The sequence below is a fragment of the Gymnoscopelus microlampas genome (assembly GCF_963454915.1).
Source record: "Gymnoscopelus microlampas genome assembly, chromosome: 1".
NCBI lineage: Eukaryota > Metazoa > Chordata > Actinopteri > Myctophiformes > Myctophidae > Gymnoscopelus > Gymnoscopelus microlampas.
In genome coordinates, this window is record NC_139962.1 from 13,279,006 (window position 1) to 13,303,860 (window position 24,855).

The following is a 24,855-nucleotide window of genomic DNA, read 5'->3' on the forward strand; positions in this document are numbered from 1 at the left end:
AAAACTGAAACATTTCAGATGACTAAAATATGACTAAAACTAAATGGAATTTTATTCAAAAGACTATGACTAAAACTAAATGGAAACTTGCTGTCAAAATCAACACTGGTTTTTGACACTGGAATCTTTCAAAAGAGATCACTCCCCTGGGTAAGTCTGTTCAGTGGATATTGTGGGGCAGGAGGTCAAGGCTGAACATGTTTTGGCCTTTATTCATGGCTGTTACAGAGCACCGAAGTCTGACGTAATTTACGCATCCTACCTGGGTTGCGGTCCCCCCCCATTCTGAATCCCCATAGACGTGTTTAATATCGCGTCAAATAAGAACTGTGTTCCAAAAATAAACAAATGATCCTGGCGGTTTGACTCTTATGGATATGAAGCATCAACTGACGGTGAGAAAACGCTAATCCGCCGAATTAGTAAAATTTTCGCCAATAACAGACTGTATCAATATGAGTGACTGACTATCATAAATGATACAGAGCCTCCTCCCTGACAATATCGCCAAGACAGTTTGTTTATTTTTTAGACCACAATTCTTATATGAGACGATTCTAAGATGACCCAATGTTATTATTCTCCATAGCAAAATTACTTTACGACCCAGGGGATGAACGAGTGACGTCAGGACTTCTGTACTCTATACTGTACTTTTGATACTAGTAGTGGTAATAGTAATAGTCGTAGTAGTGTGGTGGTAGTAGGAGTATTAGCAGTAGTAGTAGTAGTAGTAGTAGTAGTATACTGTAATTTAACTTTAAATCAGTTGAAGTCGGCCAAAATCATTAAGTTATTTAGCTTGACCTTTGTAGCTCCTGATATATAATGTATGTTGGTGTACTACATCAACACTCGATATTACCTCAACGCTTTTAGCTGATTTATTGATTTTGAATTAATTGTGCAAGATAACTTTAGAACAGATGGGCAGATTTTCATTAAACTTGATGGGAACGATCAGTAGTCTGCCCCAAAGAGAGGATTACATTTTGCGTCTCAAAGGTCAAGGTCAAGAGATGTAGAACACGGTATGATATTGCATGCACCCCAGGCGCATTTCTTTAACCCATTGATACCTGGAACGCATCTCTGTCACTTTAGATGTCTTTGGCTATTCAAAAATAGCAGATATACAAGCTCATAGCGCGGCACCGAGTGCCGCACTATGAGCTTGTAGATCTTCTATTTTTGAAAAATCTTGAAAACATTTTTTTTTTTTTTACAAAAACTGTTATGATTTCGATTTTTTTAAAGAATCGCCTCAGGTCTTAATGGGTTAAAATCTTTGGAAATGCTTTTCCATTCTCTCCTGTATGGGCTTTGTACTTGGAGTTGGAGGCAAATTGATGTCGTTGCTGTCCGGCAGGAACCAGCTAACTCCATTTTGACGCTTGATTTTTTCCCCATAAATCAGTGCTATTTCACGTCTGTGTGTTGGTAAAAAAAAATATTGAACCAATGAAAAGCATGAGAAAGCGCTTCTGACAAAACCAGCTAACTCCATTGGATCCTCAAACTTTCTGCTAAACCAGCTAACTCCACCGGAGTTAGCTGGTTTTGCTGACTCCAGGCTCCACCCCCTTTTGACCTCCGACCTCATTGTGAGCTTGGAGGTCCATTCAGCTGTTCTTATCAATGATGAACAAAACCTCCTAACTCCACTTTTTATCATTTCCTGAAAAATGAGTTAGCTGGTTGCTGCCGGACATCAGAGATACATATGACCCTTACAACAAGCAGAGAAAGCATGAAATTGTACACAGTTACAAATGAATCAATTAACATTCAGGACTGTATTGTATATCAACCGTGTCTGCCTGTATGAGTACATTTATTAGATTCATTAAAGCAATGTCATATGTTAGCCGCAATTATCACAGTGTAGTTGCAAGGTGAGATTAATGCCTGACTGCAGAGAGAGAGAGAGAGAGAGAGAGAGAGAGAGAGAGAGAGAGAGAGAGAGAGAGAGAGAGAGAGAGAGAGAGAGAGAGAGAGAGAGAGAGAGAGAGAGAGAGAGAGAGAGAGAGAGAGAGAGAGAGAGAGAGAGAGAGAGAGAGAGAGAGAGAGAGAGAGAGGTCAGAGAACAGGGGAACATTGATTGCAGATTGCTGTGGTGTGAAGGGTACTTGCAGCGATAGTGTGCTGAGATGTGTGTCGAGTAGGGGAGGTCACATTTGAGTGCTAGCATCTGCCTCATGCCCCAGCCTCTGGCTTAACCATGGCCTGCATGTCTCTCTGTCTTTTTCCTCGCTCACACATACAGTACGGGCACACAAAGTACATCTCTCTCTCTCCTTTCTCATGAACAAACACCCAGTCTTTCTCTCGGGCACAGTCACCATCTCTGTCTGTCAGTCTCTCTATGTGTGTCTTTCATGCACAGTGTCTGCCACGGACGCGTGCGCACACACACACACACACACACACACACACGCACACACACACACACACACACATCAAAATGGTCGTGTCTCGATGCTAATAATTCTTCTGTCTGTCAGTTTCTCTGTGTGTGTCTTTCATGCACAGTGTCTGCCACGGACACGCGCGCACACACACACACACACACACACACACACACACACACACACACACACACACACGCGTCAAAATGGTCGTGTCTCGATTCTAATAATTCTTCTGCCTCACTTCTCTCTTTCTGTGACCGCTGCGCTGCTCCATCTATTCTATGTGAAGTGGCTGTCTGCCAATGGGCATCCAGACTGATAAATGACCCGCTGAACAGAAGCGATCATCTGGTCTCAGACCTTCACCTGGCCTGGCCTCGTGGTGCCAGACAGGCCCGGTCACTGTTAGTGCAATCACACTCAAAACACTCAGGATTGATTAAAACCGACAACAGCGTGTTCTGGCTCTGTTTTCTTTTGTGTTGAACAGAAGGGAGGGGAACAGTGATTGTGCTGATACGGCTAATTGGGCTTATGGCGTTATTGTAATTAATATTAATAATATTATATTATTATTATTATTATTATTATTATTATTATTACCCTTATTATAAATGTCTATACATTGTTAATGTGACATTAATCATGTCACATTAATCTTTCCCCCAAAAACTACATCCAAAATGTACAAAATGTAAATGTGAGAAAATGCTTCTTTGTTAAAAGGAGGGAGAAAAAAAAGTGGTCCTAAAGAGATGGGACTACAATTAAGAATACATGTTATGTTTGTAATTAACCAGTGTTATGTTACTGGTATAGCCAGGCTAAACCTGCACATACAACAGACAAAACATCCTGTTCATTCATCCTGTGTTCATTAAACCATTAAGACCGGGAACGCATCTGTGTCATTTTGACTATTCAAAATGCCGCGCTATGAGCTTGTAGATCTGCTATTTTTGAAAAATCAAGATTTTTTTTTAGCAAATCTTTGAATATATATATATTTTTTGAAGCGTTAGGATTTAGATTTTTTTTTTTTGAATCGGCCTCAGGTCTTTATGGGTTAAGACACGCAGACGCACACATACCGTACACTCTCACACACACAGCCTAGACTGCCTTATTTTTAGCTGCATCTCTTCCGCAGCCCTGACCTACATCACAGCATGAATAAAGCAGCAGAGGAAAGCATGGAGCAAAAATGGGAGGGGGAGGGGGGGCAGTATAGAGGTGTGTTGAGGGGGGGGGGGGGGGGGGGCGATGGGGATGGAGGGACGGGTCGGTTGGATGGGGAGAGGCGTGCGGAGACGAAGGCGTGACCAGAGAAATGAATTCCCCCCAGTGTGAAATGACAGTTCCACTTCTGTCACCAGACCTCACCTGCTAGCTCCCTGAGGAATGCCACTGAGACGCATGTGCTCAGGCACGCGTGCAGACACACAAACGCACACACACACACACACACACACACACACACACACACACACACACACACATGCGCACACACACACACACACGCACACACACACACACACACACACACACACACACAGCAGACATGCACACAGACAAGAGTCGCACATGGCTACGCATGCATACATGCGTGCAGTCACGCACACATGGCGCCCTTACACACACACACACGCACGCACGTGCGCGTGCACTTTTGTTAGGGGGCACACAGGTGACGGAGAGATCACAGAGCCTGTCAGGACTCAGACCTGACAGGAGATGCTTTTCTCACTTTTAACCGAATCTGACAAAGAGTGTGGAGTTAAATTATTAAGTGATGCCGGAAGCATCACTGGCTCTCTCGCCCACAATCGGGCCTGAGGAACAGTGCCTTGTGTGGTGGTTGCATTGCCACAGAGAATCAGATGAGCAGCATTGTATGTACATATAGTGCAAAAGAAATGTCACAATTGAATTCGCTTATATTCGCGTTTTTACGGGCTGGCTCTGTAGGACGCAGAGCCGTCTAGAACAGTGGTTTTCAACCTTTTTCATGCCAAGGAGTCCTAAATTGGGGGACCCCCAGAAGCAAAGATTTGAGTTAAAAATGTCCGCTTTAAGAAATATATATATATTCAAAGATTTGCACACATTTTCAAGATTTTTCAAAAGTAGCAGATCTACAAGCTCATAGTGCGGCACTCGGTGCCGCGCTATGAGCTTGTATATCTGCTATTTTTGAATAGCCAAAGCTAAGTGGTTAAAAGGATTTTGACGCTATGTTAACTTATTTCGCTGGGGACCCCCTGGTAGCCCCCCAAGGACCACTGGTGGTCCCCGGACCACTGGTTGAGAACCACTGGTCTAGAAGATAGTGAGGGTCTGTCTGTGAGTCTGTGATTCTGTCACTGTGTCTGCACTGTTCACTGCCAACATTTTTATTACACGCTGCCAGTAGGCCAAGGAAGTAGCCTACCTCAATGCATTTATATTTACACATGCGTTTTATATTTTTGGAAATATTTAACAGACATTTTATAATGGAACTCATTGGTAGTTTGGATCGGGCTGAAACCTTGACCCAATGTGGAGTCATACAGTACGTCATAGATCTGAGTCCGGGCTATGGTTGATGCCTACACCCCTGCCCGACCACTTCGGTCTGCCACCTCGGGGCGACTGATTGCCTCGTCACTCAAGGGTCCTTCTGGTCGATCTACACGGTCATGACTTTTTTCTGTTCTGGCCCCACAGTGGTGGAATGAACTCCCCACTGATGTCAGGACAGCAGAGTCACTGCCCTTCTTTCGCCGCAGGCTGAAAAACCACCTCTTCAGGAAACACTACCCTTCCTCTTTGTCTGGCTTACTTGTTGTTAACTAGTTGTACGAACTCTTGTTTTATTGTTGTATTGTTTTATTGGATCTTGTTTAGTCCATACACTTTTTGTATTAGCTCTTGCTCATTTGATTTTGCTATTTTGTCTCATTTGTTTAAGAAAGTAGGTAGCTGATCTATAGCACTTTTGCCTTAGCGCTAGGTATACTCTTGGTTGCTTGTTTTTGCAGGAAATGCAATTAAGACTTCTGGTGATTAGTAGTGTTGTTCCCTACCTATGTTGAATGCACTTATTGTAAGTCGCTTTGGATAAAAGCGTCTGCTAAATGACTGTAATGTAATGTAATCTGTCGATGACTGACGTTACAGACTGGCCCGCATGAAGCCTGAGATCCACATAAAGTCACACCGCTATTAGCCTCGGAAACCCGTGCCTTTTTTTTTGTTTCAAAAGAAAAAAAGCCTGGGGGAACCTTGCAGGAACGGTGGTTTAGGAGTGGGAGTGAACCTTGTTATCTCCTAACCAATCAGAGTGCAGAGGGGCGTCGCTCTAAATTTGGTGACGTCAGCGTGTTCCGTGCACAGGCCGGGGGGAGGGGGGGGGGGGGGGGGCGGGGACATAGATTGGTGAAGCAATAGGAAGCGGCGCTGGTACCGAGCGCCAGGCTTTGGATCCGCCCTTCAAGACCTGCGATAGGGCTGGCTCCTCCAGTCTACACCGTTATTAGACCCTGTCTTGTTTTTTCATGCGCTTAGATCAATGCTTCCCTCTGGCTTAAGGCCAATGAGTCTGTGTATGCCTGAATATACGATGCGTCTCATTTTGATTCTGCACATTCCACACTCACAAGCCTGGTAGATAGTACATTACTCAAGGAGAGTTATTTGCTGTGGGGAAAAAAAGAGAGACCGCTCCGGGCTTCATATGTAACTCAATTACACAGGAAAATTCTGAGTGTTCATTTAACATTTGAGAGTTTTAAAAATGGAACCAAATAGACACCAAACCGGGTCCATTTGTACACTCCCTGAGTTAAATGAACACTCAGGATTGTACTGTGTACAATTCATGCTGTGGTGAGCAACGTGTGAGGGAGTTCACTTGTGTTGCGATGGATCTTTATACATGAAACTGAAGATGACATATGGAAATACATTGTCTCTTTCTCTCTCTTATCTTTCACTCTTATGGGCAGGATGCCCGGTAGCAGAGAGCAGAGAGGCTGCTTTGCCCCCTGGACGCTTTAGCACACATGATTCCTCTGATTCCATCAATACAGTGCATGCATGTACACATGCATGCATACATAAGCAACTATAGTAGAAGAGAGATGCACCCAGTGGAGCTCAAATATCCAGACGGAAGCATATGCCCCAATAATAATACTTCCACTGTCTGATGCCATAACGTCAAACTGCATCTCTCTCTCTCTCTCTCTCTCTCTCTCTCTCTCTCTCTCTCTGTGTCTGGTTCACATGCATGCATATGCATGCAGCCATGCACCATACAGATGTGCCACTTCAAAACTTCACATGTCCTGCCATCGCCAAGACAGTAAATTTTCAGGGGATTCCCAGGGCAATAAGAGGGACAAAGAAGGGCATTTAAAATGCTGAATTATTTTGATGATCACTGCTTTTATGATGCTAATTAATTTGAGCAACTGGTCAAATCACCTTTCGCCTCATAATGAGTCTGACACCTTGTTCAACACACATTCTTTTGTTCTCATGTATATGGATGTCTGTTGAAGGGAAAAACGGGGGTGTGTAGTGACAACTTCTTTTCAGGGGCAAAACAGTGCATTTTAAGGGCAGAAAAGGGAGGGAAAAAAATCATTTTCAGGGCACTATCAGGGAAAGAACAGTAACGTGTGAAGTTTTGAAGTGGCACATCTGTAGGTGCATGGGGTATGTTTTCACGTTGGCACGTTGTCACATTTAATATGGGCCTTAATCATGCAGGCATGGGATTTAATTGAATGACATGTCTCTCCCATGCGGGTGCATATTTGTGCGTTGTACGTGCCGCTGTCTCTCTGTGTGTGTCTCTCTCTGTCTGTGTGTGTTGCATGTAAGTGTGCCTCGCATGTCCCGTCTCTCTCTCTCTCACAAGGTCACAAGTGCCACATTTTGTCATGACGTCTAGACCAGCGATGCGATTGCAAGTGGGTCACCAAATCATTGGGGAAAGGCTCATATTTGAATAGTAATATAACAGTAGTATTAAAAAAAAAGTGATGGTATTTTTTGTTTAAAACCTTGAAAAGATATTGTGGTACCGATAAATAGTCATTTAAAGTACACCAGAATCAGATACCTCAGAGACGCAGCCGTCTCTATTGCTCCCATGGCAGCCCTCATTACAAATGTATCCATCAGTCACGTCCCACAACAAATTAATTCACAAACAGATCAGTAGTTACTGTACCTCGAAGAACGAAAACTGCTGTTTGAATTCCTATCTGGCTTCAGAACATCCCACTCCACTGACTCATGCCTACTGTATTTGAACTACTACATCAAACGCGAAGATTGATGTAGTCGGCAGACATGAAAGCAGCCTGTAACTGCAATTTGTTCTTGTTCGCCGACAACTCAGCACTCCTGGTCTCGGTGTGGATAAAATGCAAGTTGAGGAAGCCCTCAGTTCTGAACTCTGCAAAATCCGTACTTGGCTTTCCGATACCAAACTTGTCATTACACCTTGGTAAAACAGAATCCATTCATTTTGGGTCCAAACATTACCTTAGTAATGTAAATGCAAATGATTTCAATCAAGGTCAGAGAGTTGACGATATAGTAATATCAAGCAAAGAAGAGGTTACCTATTTGGGCTGTATTCTTTTTTTTTTTTTTTTTTTTTTTTGGGGGGCTTTTTATTGCTTTATTTGGAGAGGGACAGAGAAAGTAGTCTGACAGGAAATGGGGAGAAAGATGGGGGAAGACACGCAGCAAAGGCCGTCGGGAACGGGACGCGAACCCGCGGCACGCTGTCTGTTAAGGGATTTCAACCGAGGGTGCCTAGACCGCGACGCCACGGCCTAGGCCTTTGGGCTGTATTCTTGACAACAAACTGACAGGTGAAAGAATTGCATCAAAAGTGATGAAGAAAGAAAGTCGCCAAAGACGCATATATGCGTTCTATTAAATACATAACTTGCACGCCAAGAGCGCATTAAAACATTTTTTTGTAATTCCACAAGGGGCGCTTTAACACAGCTTTGGAATGATCGATCGTCACTCAGAGAACAAGTATGTGACGTCATTCCAAAAAACAGACATTCATCCATCCCAACTATGGGATTTTTAGAAAAACACTCCTAACTCAGTTTCTTTCTTTTTTTAAATGTTGGAATGTTATCGTTCCAGTGGGTACACGGATCCCTCCGCCTACCCACGGGGACTTTTTTTTACGTTTTTTTGTACACAACTTGGCTTCCACGGCGTTTGTCTATTTAAAGGTAGGGTAAGTGATTTTCTTTGGTTAAATAAGTGTTAAATAGCTCTATATTCTGATAGTACTCATTGCTATAGAGTGTTTGTTCAGTAAAAGGAGTCTCCTTTTCTCTCCAGCTCTTTAAAAAACAGAAAATGCATTTTCGTTTCAGTTTAATTTCCAATTTTATCCAATCAGGATAGAGAACTCTATCAGGATATAGATTAAACAAGTGAAATTGGAAGTGATGACACTAAGAAATGAGCAGGCAAAATTGGAACTGGAACACTATAAAAATGAAGCTTAAAAATGGGTACTTTCTCCTGATTGGCTGAGATTTTGACACCTACCGGAAAATGTATTTTCTGTTTATTAAAGAGCTGGAGAGACGGGGAGACTCCTGTTACTGAACAAACACTCTATAACAATGATTACTATCAGAATACAGAGCTTTAACCTTTTAACAAAATACTTTTTGTTTTAACCAAAAAATATCACTTACCCTACCTTTAAGGTAATTACACTGGCAACGGGATCAAAAACGTTGTTTAATATCAAGGCAGGTAATGTGTTAAGATAGTCAAAGGGACAGTGCCCTCAATACCCTCATATCCGACTAACTACTTCTCCAAAGTGAGTGACAGCCACAATACTAGAGGGAGCGACAATGATCTGGTACTACCCTAGTATAGAACAAACATGGGAAAATTCTAATTCTACTACTGTGTCACCAAAATGTGGAATGCCCTGACACCATCCATTAAAATATGTAAATCACTGGTTTCTCTCTAAACTGCCTTGAGAAAAATCAGGCAGTCAGGAGACCACAAGGGGAGATAAATCCAAATTCCCATAGAAAGGAGGTGTCATTCACTGCCGCCGTTTCCCTTTTTTCCTTTGTACAGAGTGTTTTGTATTCGTTGATGACATGGATTATTGTGTAAGTTTTATGCTATGTTGATGAATTGAATACATAGGACCACAATGGAAACAAGACTTTTTGTGTTATCCTTTTAGCCTTAATGTCGGACTGTGCCTTGTGCTTTACATTTCAGACTAATAAAGTATTCAATCAATCAATCAACAACTTTGTTGGTTCTGTTCATCCAACCCGAAATATGTTTGACCTACACTATGTATTTATCAAAATCTGATTGGATTGATTGTTCAAACAAACATTCTCTGAAAATGCACTGATTGGCCACCATGTTAAGTGGTCAGAAGGGTGGGCCACGAACTCTTTCGAGATTTTCAAGTGGGCCCTTACCCAGAAAAGTTTGGGAACAGCTCGCTACTACTAGCTGCTCTAGACCAAACCAGCCTTTCTCAAATATGTTATTAAAGTTTGTGGAAAGACCTTTCAGGACTCGTGGTGGGCACAGGTAGGCCTATAGAATTATGTTATTGCCATGGCTACAGACACTAGTATAGGCAGAATGGAGAGCATTTAGTTGCAAGACATGGTGTAACCAAGGGATGGCATGCCCCAGGAAATAAATGGCTGATGGGGCTCATTGCATTACAAAAGGCCACCCATCCACCCAATACACACGCACGCACGCACACACACATATGCAACTTCCAATCTTTCTGATCTCATCCTTCTAGCAAAATCTTTCTCTGTCCGTGTGTCCGTCTGTCTGTGTGGCCGTCTGTAGTTCACGTTTCTCGAAAACCGTCCGACTTCAAACTCGACGTGCGTCACCGAAAACTAGAGGGAGTGCCATGCCCGTGTAATTCTGTAATTTCACTACTATCCCACAGTTTGCTCTGTATTTTAACGTCCATAGTCTGACTTTCATGGTACATTAGTAAATATTGAGTGTAGGCAGTGATTTTAATGCACAGTATCAAGGTTAGCCACATATTATGGGCTAACCTTTCCTCTCTTCTCTTCTCTTCTCTTCTCTTCTCTTCTCTTCTCTTCTCTTAATCACTTCTCTCTTGATGCTATGCTTTAAGAGCACTTCCACCTACTGTATGCTTATGCGTGTCAACCGCAGGGCAATTGTCAAGCACTTAGTGGCTGCACTACATTTTCCATTAAACTCCATTTCGCTACAGTTAGACTTCAATGTATGGATCTTTTACTTGAGCCACTGGGGATGGTTGATGACTTTGCAGAATGTACACTGAATTGCTGCCTTCGTGTTGTTTTGTGTAACAGTTATGCTCTGGGTTGGAGTGTGAAGTTTATATGATGTTGTGAGCTCAACTTTGCCAACTTTGGACTGGTTAAATACAGGTGGCATACCATAGCCCTGTGTAAATGAGGATTGCAAAGAAAACCCCTTAAAGTTACAATCTGGAACTTATTTTGATAAATAAAACGCTACTTAAACCAATCTTTACGGTAGAATATAAAACAATATAACTAGCATGGCTGCATTAGCTGGAGGTGGTCACCTTAATCACATACATTGATACTAAATGTATACCCTGGTGTCTGGTAGACACCTACTGGTTGACAAATAGCCCTGCTTGATGATGGTGATAATCCCAATATCTCCCCTGGCAAAGGGCAGATTCCCTTCGGTTGAGAGGCAGAGGTTTGGTTTTCTGTCCTGGATGACACGCGTTTGAAGTTGTTACAGTTGCAATTTCTTCTCTCTGTCAGGAGAGAGAAGTTACAAGTTACAAACTTAGCTTTAAAGAGGATATGAAAATGCTCAGAAGTGCTGAAACAAGCTGAATGATAGTTTTCATGGTAAAATAAGTCCTTTCGATCCAGACAAGGACTGGTCTCCAGATGGAGGATGGAAGATGGTCATGATGTACTAGCTTGATGATCATGAAAATGCATAAGCTATGTGATGTGGCCTTCTCAAACAGCAGATCTCAGCGTCGTTAGAGAGAGACAACCTATTGAGAAAGCACTTAAAGGGAGATACTAAACTGTAACAGCACCTATGCTTTCAGCCAGCACATGGACCTGCTGAAAAAAATGTAACACCAGTAAAGTTTCTTAACCTAAACCATGGCAACAGCTTTAGTCAATGCATTGGCATAGACTCACTAAATGCTTGGAAAGCCAATAGTGGGATATGACACTGTTTTGTTTGCAGCAAAGTCTGCAGTCTGCAAAAAAGGACTGTCATTTGCAGATTTCATTCTCTGAGGCGTTTCATTCATGTTGGCAAATACTTTTAGCTAGGTAATGCTTACACACAAGCAGGCCACAAGCTGAGACTCAAAGAACTAAAAGCTGATGTTTCACAGAAGCCCCTCCCCCCACCCCCGCTGTACACAGTTCAGTAGTCGACACTTACTGTAGGTGACTTGTCTCACTCCGTGACAGTGACCGCTACTGACTCTCTGCTTTTTGTCAGGAATTGACCGTGTGTGTGTTCTTCCATGTTTTTCAGATATTGATGAGTGCGCAACCCAGATGCACTACTGCCAGTCCAACACTGTGTGTGTGAACCTCCCTGGGTGTCACCGCTGTGACTGCCTACCAGGCTTCACCAGAGTGGATGAGTACTCCTGCACAGGTACATGCACGTTCAAACACACATGTTATTCATAATCTTAGAAATTGCATTGCTCTGTATTGATCCCTAAAGGGAATTCTGTTTATCCATATTCATATGAAGAACGTCCAAACGCATGCGTGGCCAGCTGCATAATGACGGCACTCTTTAATGGAGCTTTTTAAGGATACAATGCTTGCTGCAGGGCATCCTTGCTGGGCAGCCATGATGAGTCCGACCATTCTGTTGTGAGGAGTCCTCACTATTATAGAACCGCAAGATTCAGATTAAGAATCGCAACCTTGCCCTTTAAACCCCAGTTTGAGGGCAGTTATGGACCTCTTTTCTTGTGGGAAAAAATAATACCTACACAAGAATATGCCTCTAACAACATCTAGCGATAATTCTGTCAAGTTTTGCCAAATATTGCTGCTGAGGTGGTTTTCCGGGGAGTTTTGAAGTAGCAATGAAGCAATCTTAGCCTGACACTCTGCCTGAATTTCCATTTAGTCTCTCATCATTATTCAGTCTAAAAGTGGTCCCATTGCAGCTGTTTTCCAAAATTGGTGTTGCATCAGAAGGAGCCCTCAGTGATTAGTTAATCCCCTAACCAATCACAAGCCAGTCACAAAATTAAATATGTCTCAGAATTTGGTGTAACACTGAACTCAGAGATATCATTTCCTATTTCAGTAGACTGTGAGTTTTTGAATAGTCTGAGACTAAGCCTGAATTTCCATTTTGTTTCACTTCATTATTCCTGGAAGTCTGTTCAAAACAGTTTCAACAGCAACATCAATTATATCCACTGAGTTTTAAAATGCCTTGCGCAGTTTTCTTCCATCATCACATTCAAAGGCCTGGGGCTTTGCGACGCGTTGTGAGCTTGTAGATCGGCTAGATCGGCTGTAGGTGTGAATTGAAAAAGAGGTGCGTTTGACTAATTATAGACTTAACTCTATAATTATAGGGTTTAAGTGGTTAATATTAAATTAAATTGCATTGCATGCTTTGAAAAATCAAAGGAAAAATGATCTGACACTCTGAAGATCAAGCCTAGTTTTGTATAAATCTATTCATCTACTCCGACGCGCACAGTTCCAAACGTTAATTAAATTCAAGCGGCATCTCCGTGAGTCCTGCGACTGTCAATGATTTAGGTCAATACTGTACACACACACACATGTGGAGTGTACTTGTGGTCTAGAGACGCATTTGCGTCTCCACACGTTCATAAATTCATCAAAATGAACTAAAATAATCCAATAACAACTCATCAGGATAGATCAATAAAGAATCCATAGTCCAGGCAATAATCTGAAAGAAGCTAATCCACAACTCAGCAGTGAAAATAAAAATCCCACTGGTTTAACGATTCATTGATATTCCTGTGCATATATCCAGTGATTGTGGCATACAGCTATATATTCCACAAATACTGTAGGCCTATAGGCCTAGCGAAATAGATCGTCCATAAATATGGTTTCACATAGTCTGACTTCACAAATAGTTAGTGTAAAAAATCATGTGAAGTGAGCGGTGCCTTTGATGAGTTAATTCAGGGGCCATCGCCATGCCAGGTTGTGAAGGACATTTTTGTCAAACTACATTTTCTGCCACAGACATATAAAATGGCAATAATATTACCAGAAACACATAGGCCTAGCCCTAAATGTATGCTACTGGACTCCTAATGTGCCATAGTGCCCATGCCAATATGCTGGACATTTTATAATGATAGTATTTCTCAGTGGTACATAAAGTTCTTGAAAGCCTACTTGAGTAAAAGTAAAGTTGTTTTTTGAAGGTGACGCCAGTCAAGTTAGTCACATAAGAAAATCACTTGGGTCAAAGTGTTAAAGTAGCTCACATTACAAGTACTTACGTATCAAAAGTATCTGGTGTCAAAATGTATCAAAAGTAATACAAGTACAAGAGCTTTCACAGTACAAAGAAACAAATCAGCCTGAATTCTCTCTCTCTCTCTCTCTCTCTCTCTCTCTCTCTCTCTCTCTCCCCCCCCCCCCCCCGGTACCATTCTTTCAGGTGAATGAGCTCACATGTTAGTATTGGGCTACGTACTACAGTTGCTTATTTCCAAGTAGCTTGTGCCTAGATCCACTACTTTCAGAATGATGTAGCCTTCAAATAGTTCAGCTATTTTTTTCACCATGTAGCTGGGCAGCTTGTCAAAAGCTACATCACAACATATTCACATCAACATAAAAGTTCAAAAGGTGCATTTTTTGTGCACATCAAAGGGAGAACTCTTCATCTCCATCCAGCTATGTTTGAGTTTTTGAGTGGATTTTGTCCATCATACCAAAGAAATAATTCAACATATCAACCACTCGTTTAGCTTTAACACAGTCTCCCGAGCTGCTCACGGGACGGTCGGGGCCATGTTTGATATTTATCTGGATCGCTACTGTACAACATGTAGCAATCAATGTTTGATATTGTCTACATGTTTGATATTTATCTGTTTGATATTTATCTGTTTGATATTTATCCGTTTGATATTTATCTGGATCGCTACTGTATGGAACAGCACAGCGGGGGACCGAGAGAAACACGGCCGCTGTTCAGATGCAAGGGAAGCACGTGTGTGGGCGCAATGTATCCAATATATCGATACTGTAGCAATATGTTCTTTTCTTTTTATCAAGTGACTGCATGATCGACGAGTAGATAAATGATGCTTTATGAAACTACGGACAGACGCAGGAACAGTGCAGACACTGCATGGTGTCATTTGGGGTGCCTGTATTATTCCATCACTCCCCAAAATGTTCTCTTCATGTGACCATGTTATGGACAGTGTCAGTGTGTGCTTGTACATTAGGTAATGTGTTATATCCATGACAGTTTCTAAAGTCGGGGGCTTTTACAATGTAAAATGTGCAGACAGTAGCAGCATTGCAATGAATTGTGATTGCTGTCATTTTGTGACATGATGTACAACTTTTGAGCTGCAATATGAGTAGCCTACACAGTATATACTGTAGGAAGATGACGGCTTGGCTCGCTGTTATCTTCATTGTAGCTGCTGCTGCGATATTATGGTCAATGCTGATTATATGCTCTACCTTTCATGTTGGTCGCACAATTTGCAAAATGGTGCAAGGGAAGTCTCTCTGAGTCTGTACCATGCCAACCTGGTTTATTTTTCGTTGCGTGATAGTGTCGAGTGGATAACATTATGCGATATACAAGACCACAATGAGACACGTCGTGAGCTTGCAGATCAGCTCTGACGCAATGCACCGTGGTAAAACGAGGCACAAATCAGGCAACAGGCCGTGTGTGTGTGTGTGTGTGTGTGTGTGTGTGTGTGTGTGTGTGTGTGTGTGTGTGTGTGTGTGTGTGTGTGTGTGTGTGGGGCAACCATTGAAGATGCAGAATCTCCTCTCACCAGATCATCATTACACCCTGAACCTGGCCAAGGCTGCAAAAAAAGTCCTACAGGTTGTTTGCAATTATTATATAAACAGAACAAATACATTTAGTAGGTGTGTGCGTGTGTGTGTGTGTGTGTGTGTTTGTGTTCCTCCTGTGATTGGCTGTGATTCAGTTTCGACTTGAGTCGAGTGCCTAAATCTTTCACACAAGACAGGGAATATGTGGGGGAAGGAAATGTATTTCCAGAATATGTGCTTAACTATAATTTGAGTGACATCCAAAATATTTAATATAGCTGATTGCAGTGCCTGTTCAAAGTGTTGGAGGGTTTTTGAGGATTTTGTTAAGGTAGAGAATGGGCTTTACTGAGCATTTTGCTTGCAATCTTTGCAGTGCATATGCTGAGCTGTAATAGGCAGAATTTGTTTAAGTAGTTATTACAAAATGCATGCTGCTTTCCTCTGTTTGAGTATGCTTGGTATGTAGTCAGTTAAACAAGTGCACTAATTTATTTATTTATTTATTTACACAAGTGCAATATGGAATGTACTTTACAGTATTATGCTACTTCGCACTATGTACGCCTTCATCATGTGCAGCAATCAATATTCATTATGTATCTACTGCTGTGCTAGCCACTACAGCCTATAGTGTACTTTGTATGATGCATATTGTATATCATTTCTAGCTATTTCTGCTTACCGTGCTACTTGTTCACCGAGTTGGTGGTACCCATAATCGAACCCAGAACCTTGTGGTATTTGCTTCTGATGTAATTAGTTTGTGTAGGTAATGAGTTCCACTCGTTGGAAGATGATGACTCTGAGCGTTTAACCTGTCTTTACCAATTGTTCTCGGAAGAATTCACAACGCGTAACGCTGCGACGCGTTGTGAACTTGTAGATCAGATATTTTTCTGCAGCAATAGGCGGTGAGCCAGCTAAAGTTAAAGTGCATGCACGTTTGGAGTCGAGGTAGTCGAGTTTTTTTTGTATTATTATTATTTGAATTATTATTAATTATTTTAATAAATCGGGGCAGTATATCTACAGCAGACATGCAACTGTGGGCCCTGAAAACAATTGTTCTCTTAATACTGTACATCCATGGGTAATGAGTGTCATAATGATGTTGAGCCTTAGTGTGGGACACTTAGATAGCAGACATGACTCCTTAAATTGCACTGCACATACACCCAGTATACTCTATACATTATGTCACTCTTTACTGGTTGTATACTGGGAAGTTTTTTTTTCTACTTTGTGTTAGTCGACAGCTATTAAAATTCAGTAGTCGCGAATGCCCTACCGTCCATCATGCATAAAAACAACATAACAGAAGAGTGAGCATGTGATTAGCCACTTAACCCATTAAGGCCTGAGGTTCTGATTCTACAAAATGTCTTCTAAATCCTAACAGTTTTTTGAAAAAACCTATGTTTCTATATCAGTGGTTCTCAAACTTTTTCATGTCAAGGATCCCAAAATGATATGTATTTGCCCGCGGACACCCATCTCAACATATTTTGCTCCAGGGACCCCCCCAGAAGCAAAGATTTGAGTTACAAATGTTCACTTTAAAAGATATATATTCAAAGATTTGCACATATTTTCTAGATTTTTCAAAAATAGCAGATCTACAAGCTCATAGCGCGGCACTCGGTGCCGCACTATGAGCTTGTATATCTGCTATTTTTGGATAGCCAAAGTGTAAAATAATGCTTTTTAGCTGAAATCTAAAAATTACACAGATGCGTTCGGTCTTAATAGGTTAAACCCCCAGAATCCATATTCTGAAGGAAAACTCGGTCAGAAAATAGCAGATCTACAAGCTTAAAACGCGGCACATGCGACGCGTCGTAAGCTTGTGGATCTGCTACTGTAGTTTCTGCAAAGACACAGAAAACAGAAAAGACACTAACAACATATAGAGCCCTGAGGGATTCCGAGATATTATAGCTACATGCAGAAGAAGTAAAAAGCAACAGCACCTGCTCAACCCGTTTCAATCCATCCCATCTGAACACAACACTCATGTTCAACAATTGAGGCGACATTTAAAGCACTTGATTCTTCATCAACCCTATGAAATTAAATAAAAGGTTGCCGATGTTATGCGTGTTAGACAAGTGCTTATTTAAAGCACTTGATTCTTCATCAATCCTATAAAAGGTTGCCGCTGTTATGCGTGTTAGACGAGTGGTTAATTAAAGAAACAGAGTGCCTCATTTACAGTAGTTTTATCTAATTTACCTTGCGCACCGAAAATATCGGTCTATAAGCTCACAACGCGTTGTAAGCTTGTAGATCAGATAGGCCTATTTTTGTGCAGTAGCATGCAACCAAGTTAAACATACAAATGTCTCTCAACTCTGAACTTTGGAGAGGCTGTCACTGTGAGGAAAGAGAGAAACGTTAATATATAATAACCAACTGAGAATGAGCGTATGAATATTAGTTAATATGTCAAGACATCACAGATGCCTGTTGGACAACATGAGACATTAGACTACAGTGATGACCGAATAACGGCCATGCACTGCTTTCTCTCCTTTCAGTATGATGTTTTGTTGAGCAGAGAGCTTTTGTTTCACCTGCGCCTCCTGACATCATTATATCACATTATTAATGCTCCTTAAGCTTGCGTGCTTTCACTTTCACTATACTGAAAGTGAAACTACCAATGCCTCTCTTCACAATAGAGCTGCAGTAGGTTTGTTGTACTTACTCCCCCCTCCTCATCAGTGATGTATGGATTCAAACAAGGGCCGTTTTGATATTCAATTCCGTACGCCTGGAATTCAGCAAAACTTTGAAACTTTGTTTCCTTCTGTTGTTGTTTCCCATTAACTGACTTTGGCTGGGATTCTTCAGTTGACTCACGCTCATAATGAGTCCTGAGTGTGTCAGAAACGCTGGCATCCTGTCAGCAGCAATTGTTCCAAATTCTGCCATCTGCTGTGCGTGTCTTCCAGCGGGCCTGGTGACACAATGTCAGATGTCTTTTATACTTGCGGTTTGAGGCGGCACAGAGGGCACATAAACAGATGAGAAGCTCAGTCGTCTTCACCTTTTTTGGAGGTTGAAAGAATCAGCAGGCGATCAACATCAGCAAGAACAAGTGCATTACAAGCGTTACTTCTATACTGATAAAAAATAATAAATCTGTTAATAAATCGCTCTTAGTTGTCACTGACATTTTCTGTTTCAGATTTTAATGGAAAAGAGCATTCTTGCTAACCTTTTTACTTTTTGGGCATTTTTGCTCCATAATTTAGTCTTAGTCAATTCCTATGCACATTTCAGTTGGCCTGGGGAGGGTTTTAGACATCCACATCCCTCCTCCGATACACATGGAGTAAACAGCTGCTTCTTTTCACAAGTCTTACTAACAGTGTGGAATTTCACTGGGTAATACACAAAGGTCCACACTATCCCTTCGCCGTTGAGCAGGCGCCCTGACCAACTAGTAGGAGCCAGGAAAATGATCCCTTGCCAGATTCCCACCCACGAACCCTGACAATTAACGTATCACTACATCCCACCCCAACTCAGTTACTGTTGCTAACTCAAACTTACTGTTTATTGGAGTTAGGCAGCTGCCAGTGCTTATTGAAAAATAACAAAAATCATGGAATATTATCCTTGACCGCCGTCCTCACGGAGACCGGCTCATTACACACGGGGGGGTTGTCATAGTAGAGGGGAAAATAGTCTGGTCGCGATCCTCCGTTCAAGAGCTATGGCCGTTTCAATGAGGCTTGTTTTGCCGTAAAGGCAAAAGGCGAAACGGACATCTACAGATAGCAGAGATATGGCCATTTCACTGCAGGAAATAAACAGGAAGTAAATGAGCTTTTATTTTTTTAAATTATGCCATTTACGGGTCTGTCGTCATCAGGCAGTGAACGCATCATCCATAGGCTAGGTAACAGCGTCATCTAGTGGAAAACCACTGAAAAAAAACTTGTCCGAACTCGTCGTTGGCAGGGAAAGCCTTGACGTGCTAACGCGTCCATGGCAGGCAAAGAGTTAATTAATGCCGGAGCTGGCCGGAAGCTCAGCTCCGGGACCTGCCTCCTGCACTCGGGTACCTCTAGAAGGCGTTCCGTCACCTCAAATGCACATACAATACAATACATTTTTATCTAGGCTATTTATTATTAATTCAGCTTTCACAGTTTCCCCTCAATGTCCCTTCCTGCAATGGAAAAGGACCGTGGAGGAAATTAAACTGAGTTTGGTTCATAAATCTTCACAATAACCACTTTATTATTCGCTGTTAGAAAAGTTGCGCCCGTGAGCCGGGTGAACTGAGTCCTACCTCACTACTCTCTCTAATAGAGAGTGCCTGTGTTGTTAACCGTGCTGGGCAATGCGTATATGTCTTTGTTCTGTGAGTATGTGCCTGACAAAAGTGAGTGTGAATAGTGGTTAAAACCGTGTTGCTTGTGAAAATGGCATAGATTCATATGCGCAAAATTAAACTTGTCGTGTTGTCCAGCAGCTACCCGGGGGGTGGCACTCTAGGCGCACATTTCTGGTTGGGTTGGCAAGACTGACGGGTTCATGAGCTCCGGCCCCTAATAATTTACAAATTAAGCACTGGACAACCATGGAGTTAAATTCAAATAGGATATAACTAGTCCGTACTAGGGAGTGTGCGCACGCATATGCAGACTTTGGAACCACAACCATGACTACAACTTTGGACCGTTGAGCCAGCTCCTCCCTCTCTCTGCTGGCATTCTCCCCTTTGTGTGTGGAGACTATAGCCCCAAAGACAGTGAAACAACCGTTCGTCCAGTCTATGGCACTGCGGCCGCTTCTGCTCTTTATTGTCTACACACTCGTAATATACACTACTGCTACTACATGCTATGCGTTAGGGTACAGTCACACCGGACTGTGTTTCTGCCTCCGTGGGTGTGTTTTTGTGATTGTTTTCAATGGCAATGGAGCGTTTTGTTGGCATTGAACCTCAACATCCCTACTCTCACAACGTTGCGAAACGTTGTAGATCGGCTAATTCCGGTGAAGAGAAAGAGAAAAACGAGCGCATCAAGTGGTACAGGGGTACTCAAATACAAATCTTAAAGGTCCACAAAGAACATTTTCAATGAGTCAAAGGTATATACTCATGTATATATCATGTATATCTACAACTAAACTAGCTTATATGACTTTTGTGTATGCTGTTGCTGTTGTTAGGCTGTGTAATGTTGTATACATTGATTGATTTTATTTTATTCCCTTATTAGCCTACTGTCTTTTTTATGTGTTGTGTTGTGTTGTTTTGTTTTTTGAGTGGTGCCAACCACTCCTATATCTGACTTTGTCCGTGTGTCCGTCCGTATGTATGTATGTCCAGTAAACAAACATTGATGACAACATCAATACGGGGCTCATCAAAGGCACCACTCTCTTCACACAGGGTGTGATTTTTACTTATGCTGCTGCAAGTACTATTCTTATGTACCTGTACACAAGATTTAAAGGCCACCTTCAACCTTGAACTGAGTATTATCAGTGGTGTTAGTCAGTCTGGGCTTGTTTCAGTCAGAAACAAGCCCAGTGGACTCATCCACTGTCACAGCAAAATGCACTGTGCATGCTTTTATCACCATCATCATCATCGTCATCATCATCATCATCATCGAGTATTTCAGTTACTGGTTACTGTGGAATCAGCACCACAGTGGGATGCATGATTTTACCTGTCAATTCCTCTTTTTGTTTGTCCACCTTTCTTTTACTGATGAACTTTGAACATGCCATTTTCATTCACGTTTGAAATCTAGGCTCCTACTGTTGCCAACGCTGCTGGCAAAAAGTACTGGTTCTAGCACACTAGCGCACTCGTCAAAAAGTAACGTCGGCACTCTAAACTGTCAATGACCCCAATCAACAACCTGCCAGCTCCTCAACGAGCCGTTGTCATGGAGATGACAGCCCATATTACAAGTGTAGTGTGGGAGACTTTTGAGTCGCGGTAATTAATACCTTGCAGTTAATACAAATAATAGATATTATGATTATTGTATGATTATAATAATTGACAGATAAGAATAATTTGCTACAATTTGCCCAGAGTCTTGGCCCTTACAGGTCTGTAACTCTGAGAGTGTACAAATGTAACCCTTACGGGTCCATTTGGTTCCATTTGTACACTCACAGAGTTATGGTGGTCATAGAACTTGTAAATTTTCGCAGACGTGAAGTCCACATACGCGCTCTGACAGTGTGATCAACCGGTTCCGGAAATGGCTCCTGTTCCTCAATGTTGGATGATCCTCTGGTTCCGGATCCCAACCTTAATCTCGAAGCATTCTTATCTTGTAGATCTATAATTTTTTACATGAGACACCCCACGTAGTATTTACACATGGAACTCTGGTGCCTAGACCAAATGAAATGTAGCGAATGCACACGTGGGGTAATTAAATTATTCCTCCTCGTATGGTGATTAAGTCCAATAAGTAATGACAAGGACAATCAACATGTTTGTGACTTGTCTCTTGGCACATCAGGCAAGGAGTTCGGAGGACCCACTAGTCTCCATAAGAGGATTGATAAGCTAAAACCTTATTGATTTTCGGGCCTCGGTCAATTCAAAGTTGCAATCCCCACCCCTAGACTATAGCAGTCAAACCCACACTAAAGGTAGCTACGTTTCACAGTTGCTTTAAGACAAGACAGTTTAGTGAACTAGATAGTGTTATTAAGCATACAGTTATTGCTAATAACTATGTGCTTAATAACAATAGCTAGATCAGGGACGTGCAGAGGGGTTTGAAGAGGCAGGGGCTGTGACGTCAAAAGGGAACCTACATTTCTTTCCTTTCCATTCCTTTTACATTCTACACAGATTTAGAGGAATATCTCATTTTAAACTAGAAAAAGTGCTCCTCAGAGCACAGGTCTCCGCCAGGTCAGCTAGTTTATTGTGGCCACCTGGTGGCGCTATAATAGGCCAATGTGAAAAGGGTGCCATTTCTTCCTCGGGCTAGTGGGAATGTGCGTGCATTCATGATTTGAGGCATTTTGTTGCAAAAATGTGTTTTGGTAAATTAGACCTGCTGGTGGCGCTATAACAGGCCAATGTGAAAAGGGTGGCATTTCTTCCTCGGCCTAGTGGGAATGTGCATGCAAGTTTTCACGGAAATCGCACGCTGTTTTCATGATTTGAGACATTTTGTTCAAAACGGACCAATCCTGCAAACTTTGGAAGCCAACCTTAGACAATCGGGATGGAATATGAAATATCGGACAGATCCGTCTTGATCACATGACTATAGAGATACTGTGTACCGATTTGCGTGATGTTTGGATACAATCTGTAGGAATAAATGGATTTTGCACAAATCGGCCTCCTGGTAGCGCTATAACAGGCCCGTGTGAAAAATTTGGGGCAGAGGTTCTGAATTGGCATCCAGGGAGTGTGTGTGCACAGTTTCGCAGCGACCGGGCCAACGGTGCCGGAGATTAGCTGGTAACACACGGACAGGACAGGACAGGACACACGGACGGACAGGGGGTAAAACATACTCTCTCGCCATGCCTTTCAGCCTGGCGAGGAGACAATTAACACTAGGAATCGAGGGTTATACTGAAGAAATAACTCCACAAACATGAACAATATTCATACAAAAGTTATGATGATCTATATGAGAAATTCAGCATATTACTCTACAACAGTGGGACACAACCTTGTTGCCCTGATCATGAGGGACATTGACAATCTTTGCAAGAAGAGCCACAACAACCACCGAACCTGCCCTAACAATCCAGTAGCCTTGATTTACTGGTTATCAAAGTAGAATTAGCAGTTTCAGTTATTAAGTATTTTAAGCATTCGCTTGCCTAGAAGTGTCTGTCAGTCAGCAATTCAATTAGCAAATTGTTAAATTACACTGGACTGAGTGACAGAGAGCAAGAGGGAGAGAGAGAGAGAGCGAGCGAGAGAGAGAGAAGAAATGAACAGTATAGTACTTTTTTGTACACACATACCTATCTCTTTCAAATTAAGACGGATCACTGGTTCTCTGTGCGTCTCTGTGTGCTCTGTGCTCTCCTCGTTTAGTGGACATGTGTGTGTGTGCGCCCGGCCAGGTTAGGTTTCAATTGAGCATATACTTTGTTGTGCGCGGTATCGCGTACCGAAAATAGCCGATCTACTCACAACAACCCGTCGCGCTGCGATGTGTTGTGAGCTTGTAGATTGGCTATAGAGCACCGAAGTCTGACGTAATTTACGCATCCTACCTGGGTCACGTTTTTTCCCCCCATTCTGAATTCCCATAGATGTGTTTAATAGGAACTGTGTTGCAAAAATAAACAAATGATCCCGGCGGTTTGACTCATATGGATATGAAGCATCAACTGACGGTGAGAAAACGCTAATGTTACTTCCGCCGAGTTAGTAACATTTTCGCCACAAACAGACTGTATCAAATGTGAGTGACTGACTATCATAAACGATACAGAGCCACCTCCCTGACAAAATAAACAGTTTGTTTATTTCTGGACCACAATTCTTATATGAGACGATTCTAAGATGACCCAATGTAATTCTCCATAGAGAAATTACTTCCGCGACCCAGGGCTGAACGAGTGATGTCAGGACTTCTGTACTCTATAATTCTGTGCGCGGCACAGCGCTATAGGTATAATCAAGCTTTACTGGAGATGCGGCGTGCGGCATGGATTTCTGCAGAGGGCAATTCTTTCAACACAAAATGCTGCATTCAAGTTCAGGAGAATAAGAAAAGGGCAATTCTCGAGGGCTTGAATGCTGCCCTCGAGTAGGGCATGGAGGTGGGGGCATTGTGTTTTTTTCACCATAATAAATGCTGCATCCAAGGTCTGAAGAGGGAACTTTTTTACTGACAGGTAAAAGGGCAGGGGCTCGAGCCTCCTTTCATGTCTATGTGTGCACGTGCCTGAGCTAGATCTCTGAACAAGCCTCAAGCATCCCATTTTGCCATAACCTCTAGAAACCACAGTATTTTGCAAATATATTATTAAAGTTGGGAGACGGACCTTTCAGGACTTGTGGCGAGCACAGATAAGCCTATAGTTAGAAATGACGTTATTGCCATGGCTACGGACACTAGTATAGCAGCTTGGAGAGCATTTAGTAGTCGTTCATCCTCACAAGACATGGTTTAACCAAGGGATGGCATGCCCCAGGAAATAAATGGGGGCTGGAGCTCTTTGCATTACAAAAGCACACACACACACACACACACACACACACACACACACACACACACACACACACACACACACACACACACACACACACACACACAAACACGTGCACACATGTAGTAGGCTAC

At 42.3% G+C, this 24,855-nt stretch overlaps 1 protein-coding gene across 1 annotated transcript in view; it reads left to right on the forward strand.

Moving 5' to 3' along the window:
• LOC311049653 (protein kinase C-binding protein NELL1-like) overlaps window positions 1–24,855 on the forward strand; it is a 289,822-nt gene that overhangs the window by 178,909 nt on the left and 86,058 nt on the right. Inside the window, exon 13 of the mRNA XM_084063406.1 lies at window positions 12,009–12,134. Coding sequence (XP_083919532.1) covers window positions 12,009–12,134 — 126 coding nt within the window. The remainder of the gene's footprint in view (window positions 1–12,008; window positions 12,135–24,855) is intronic.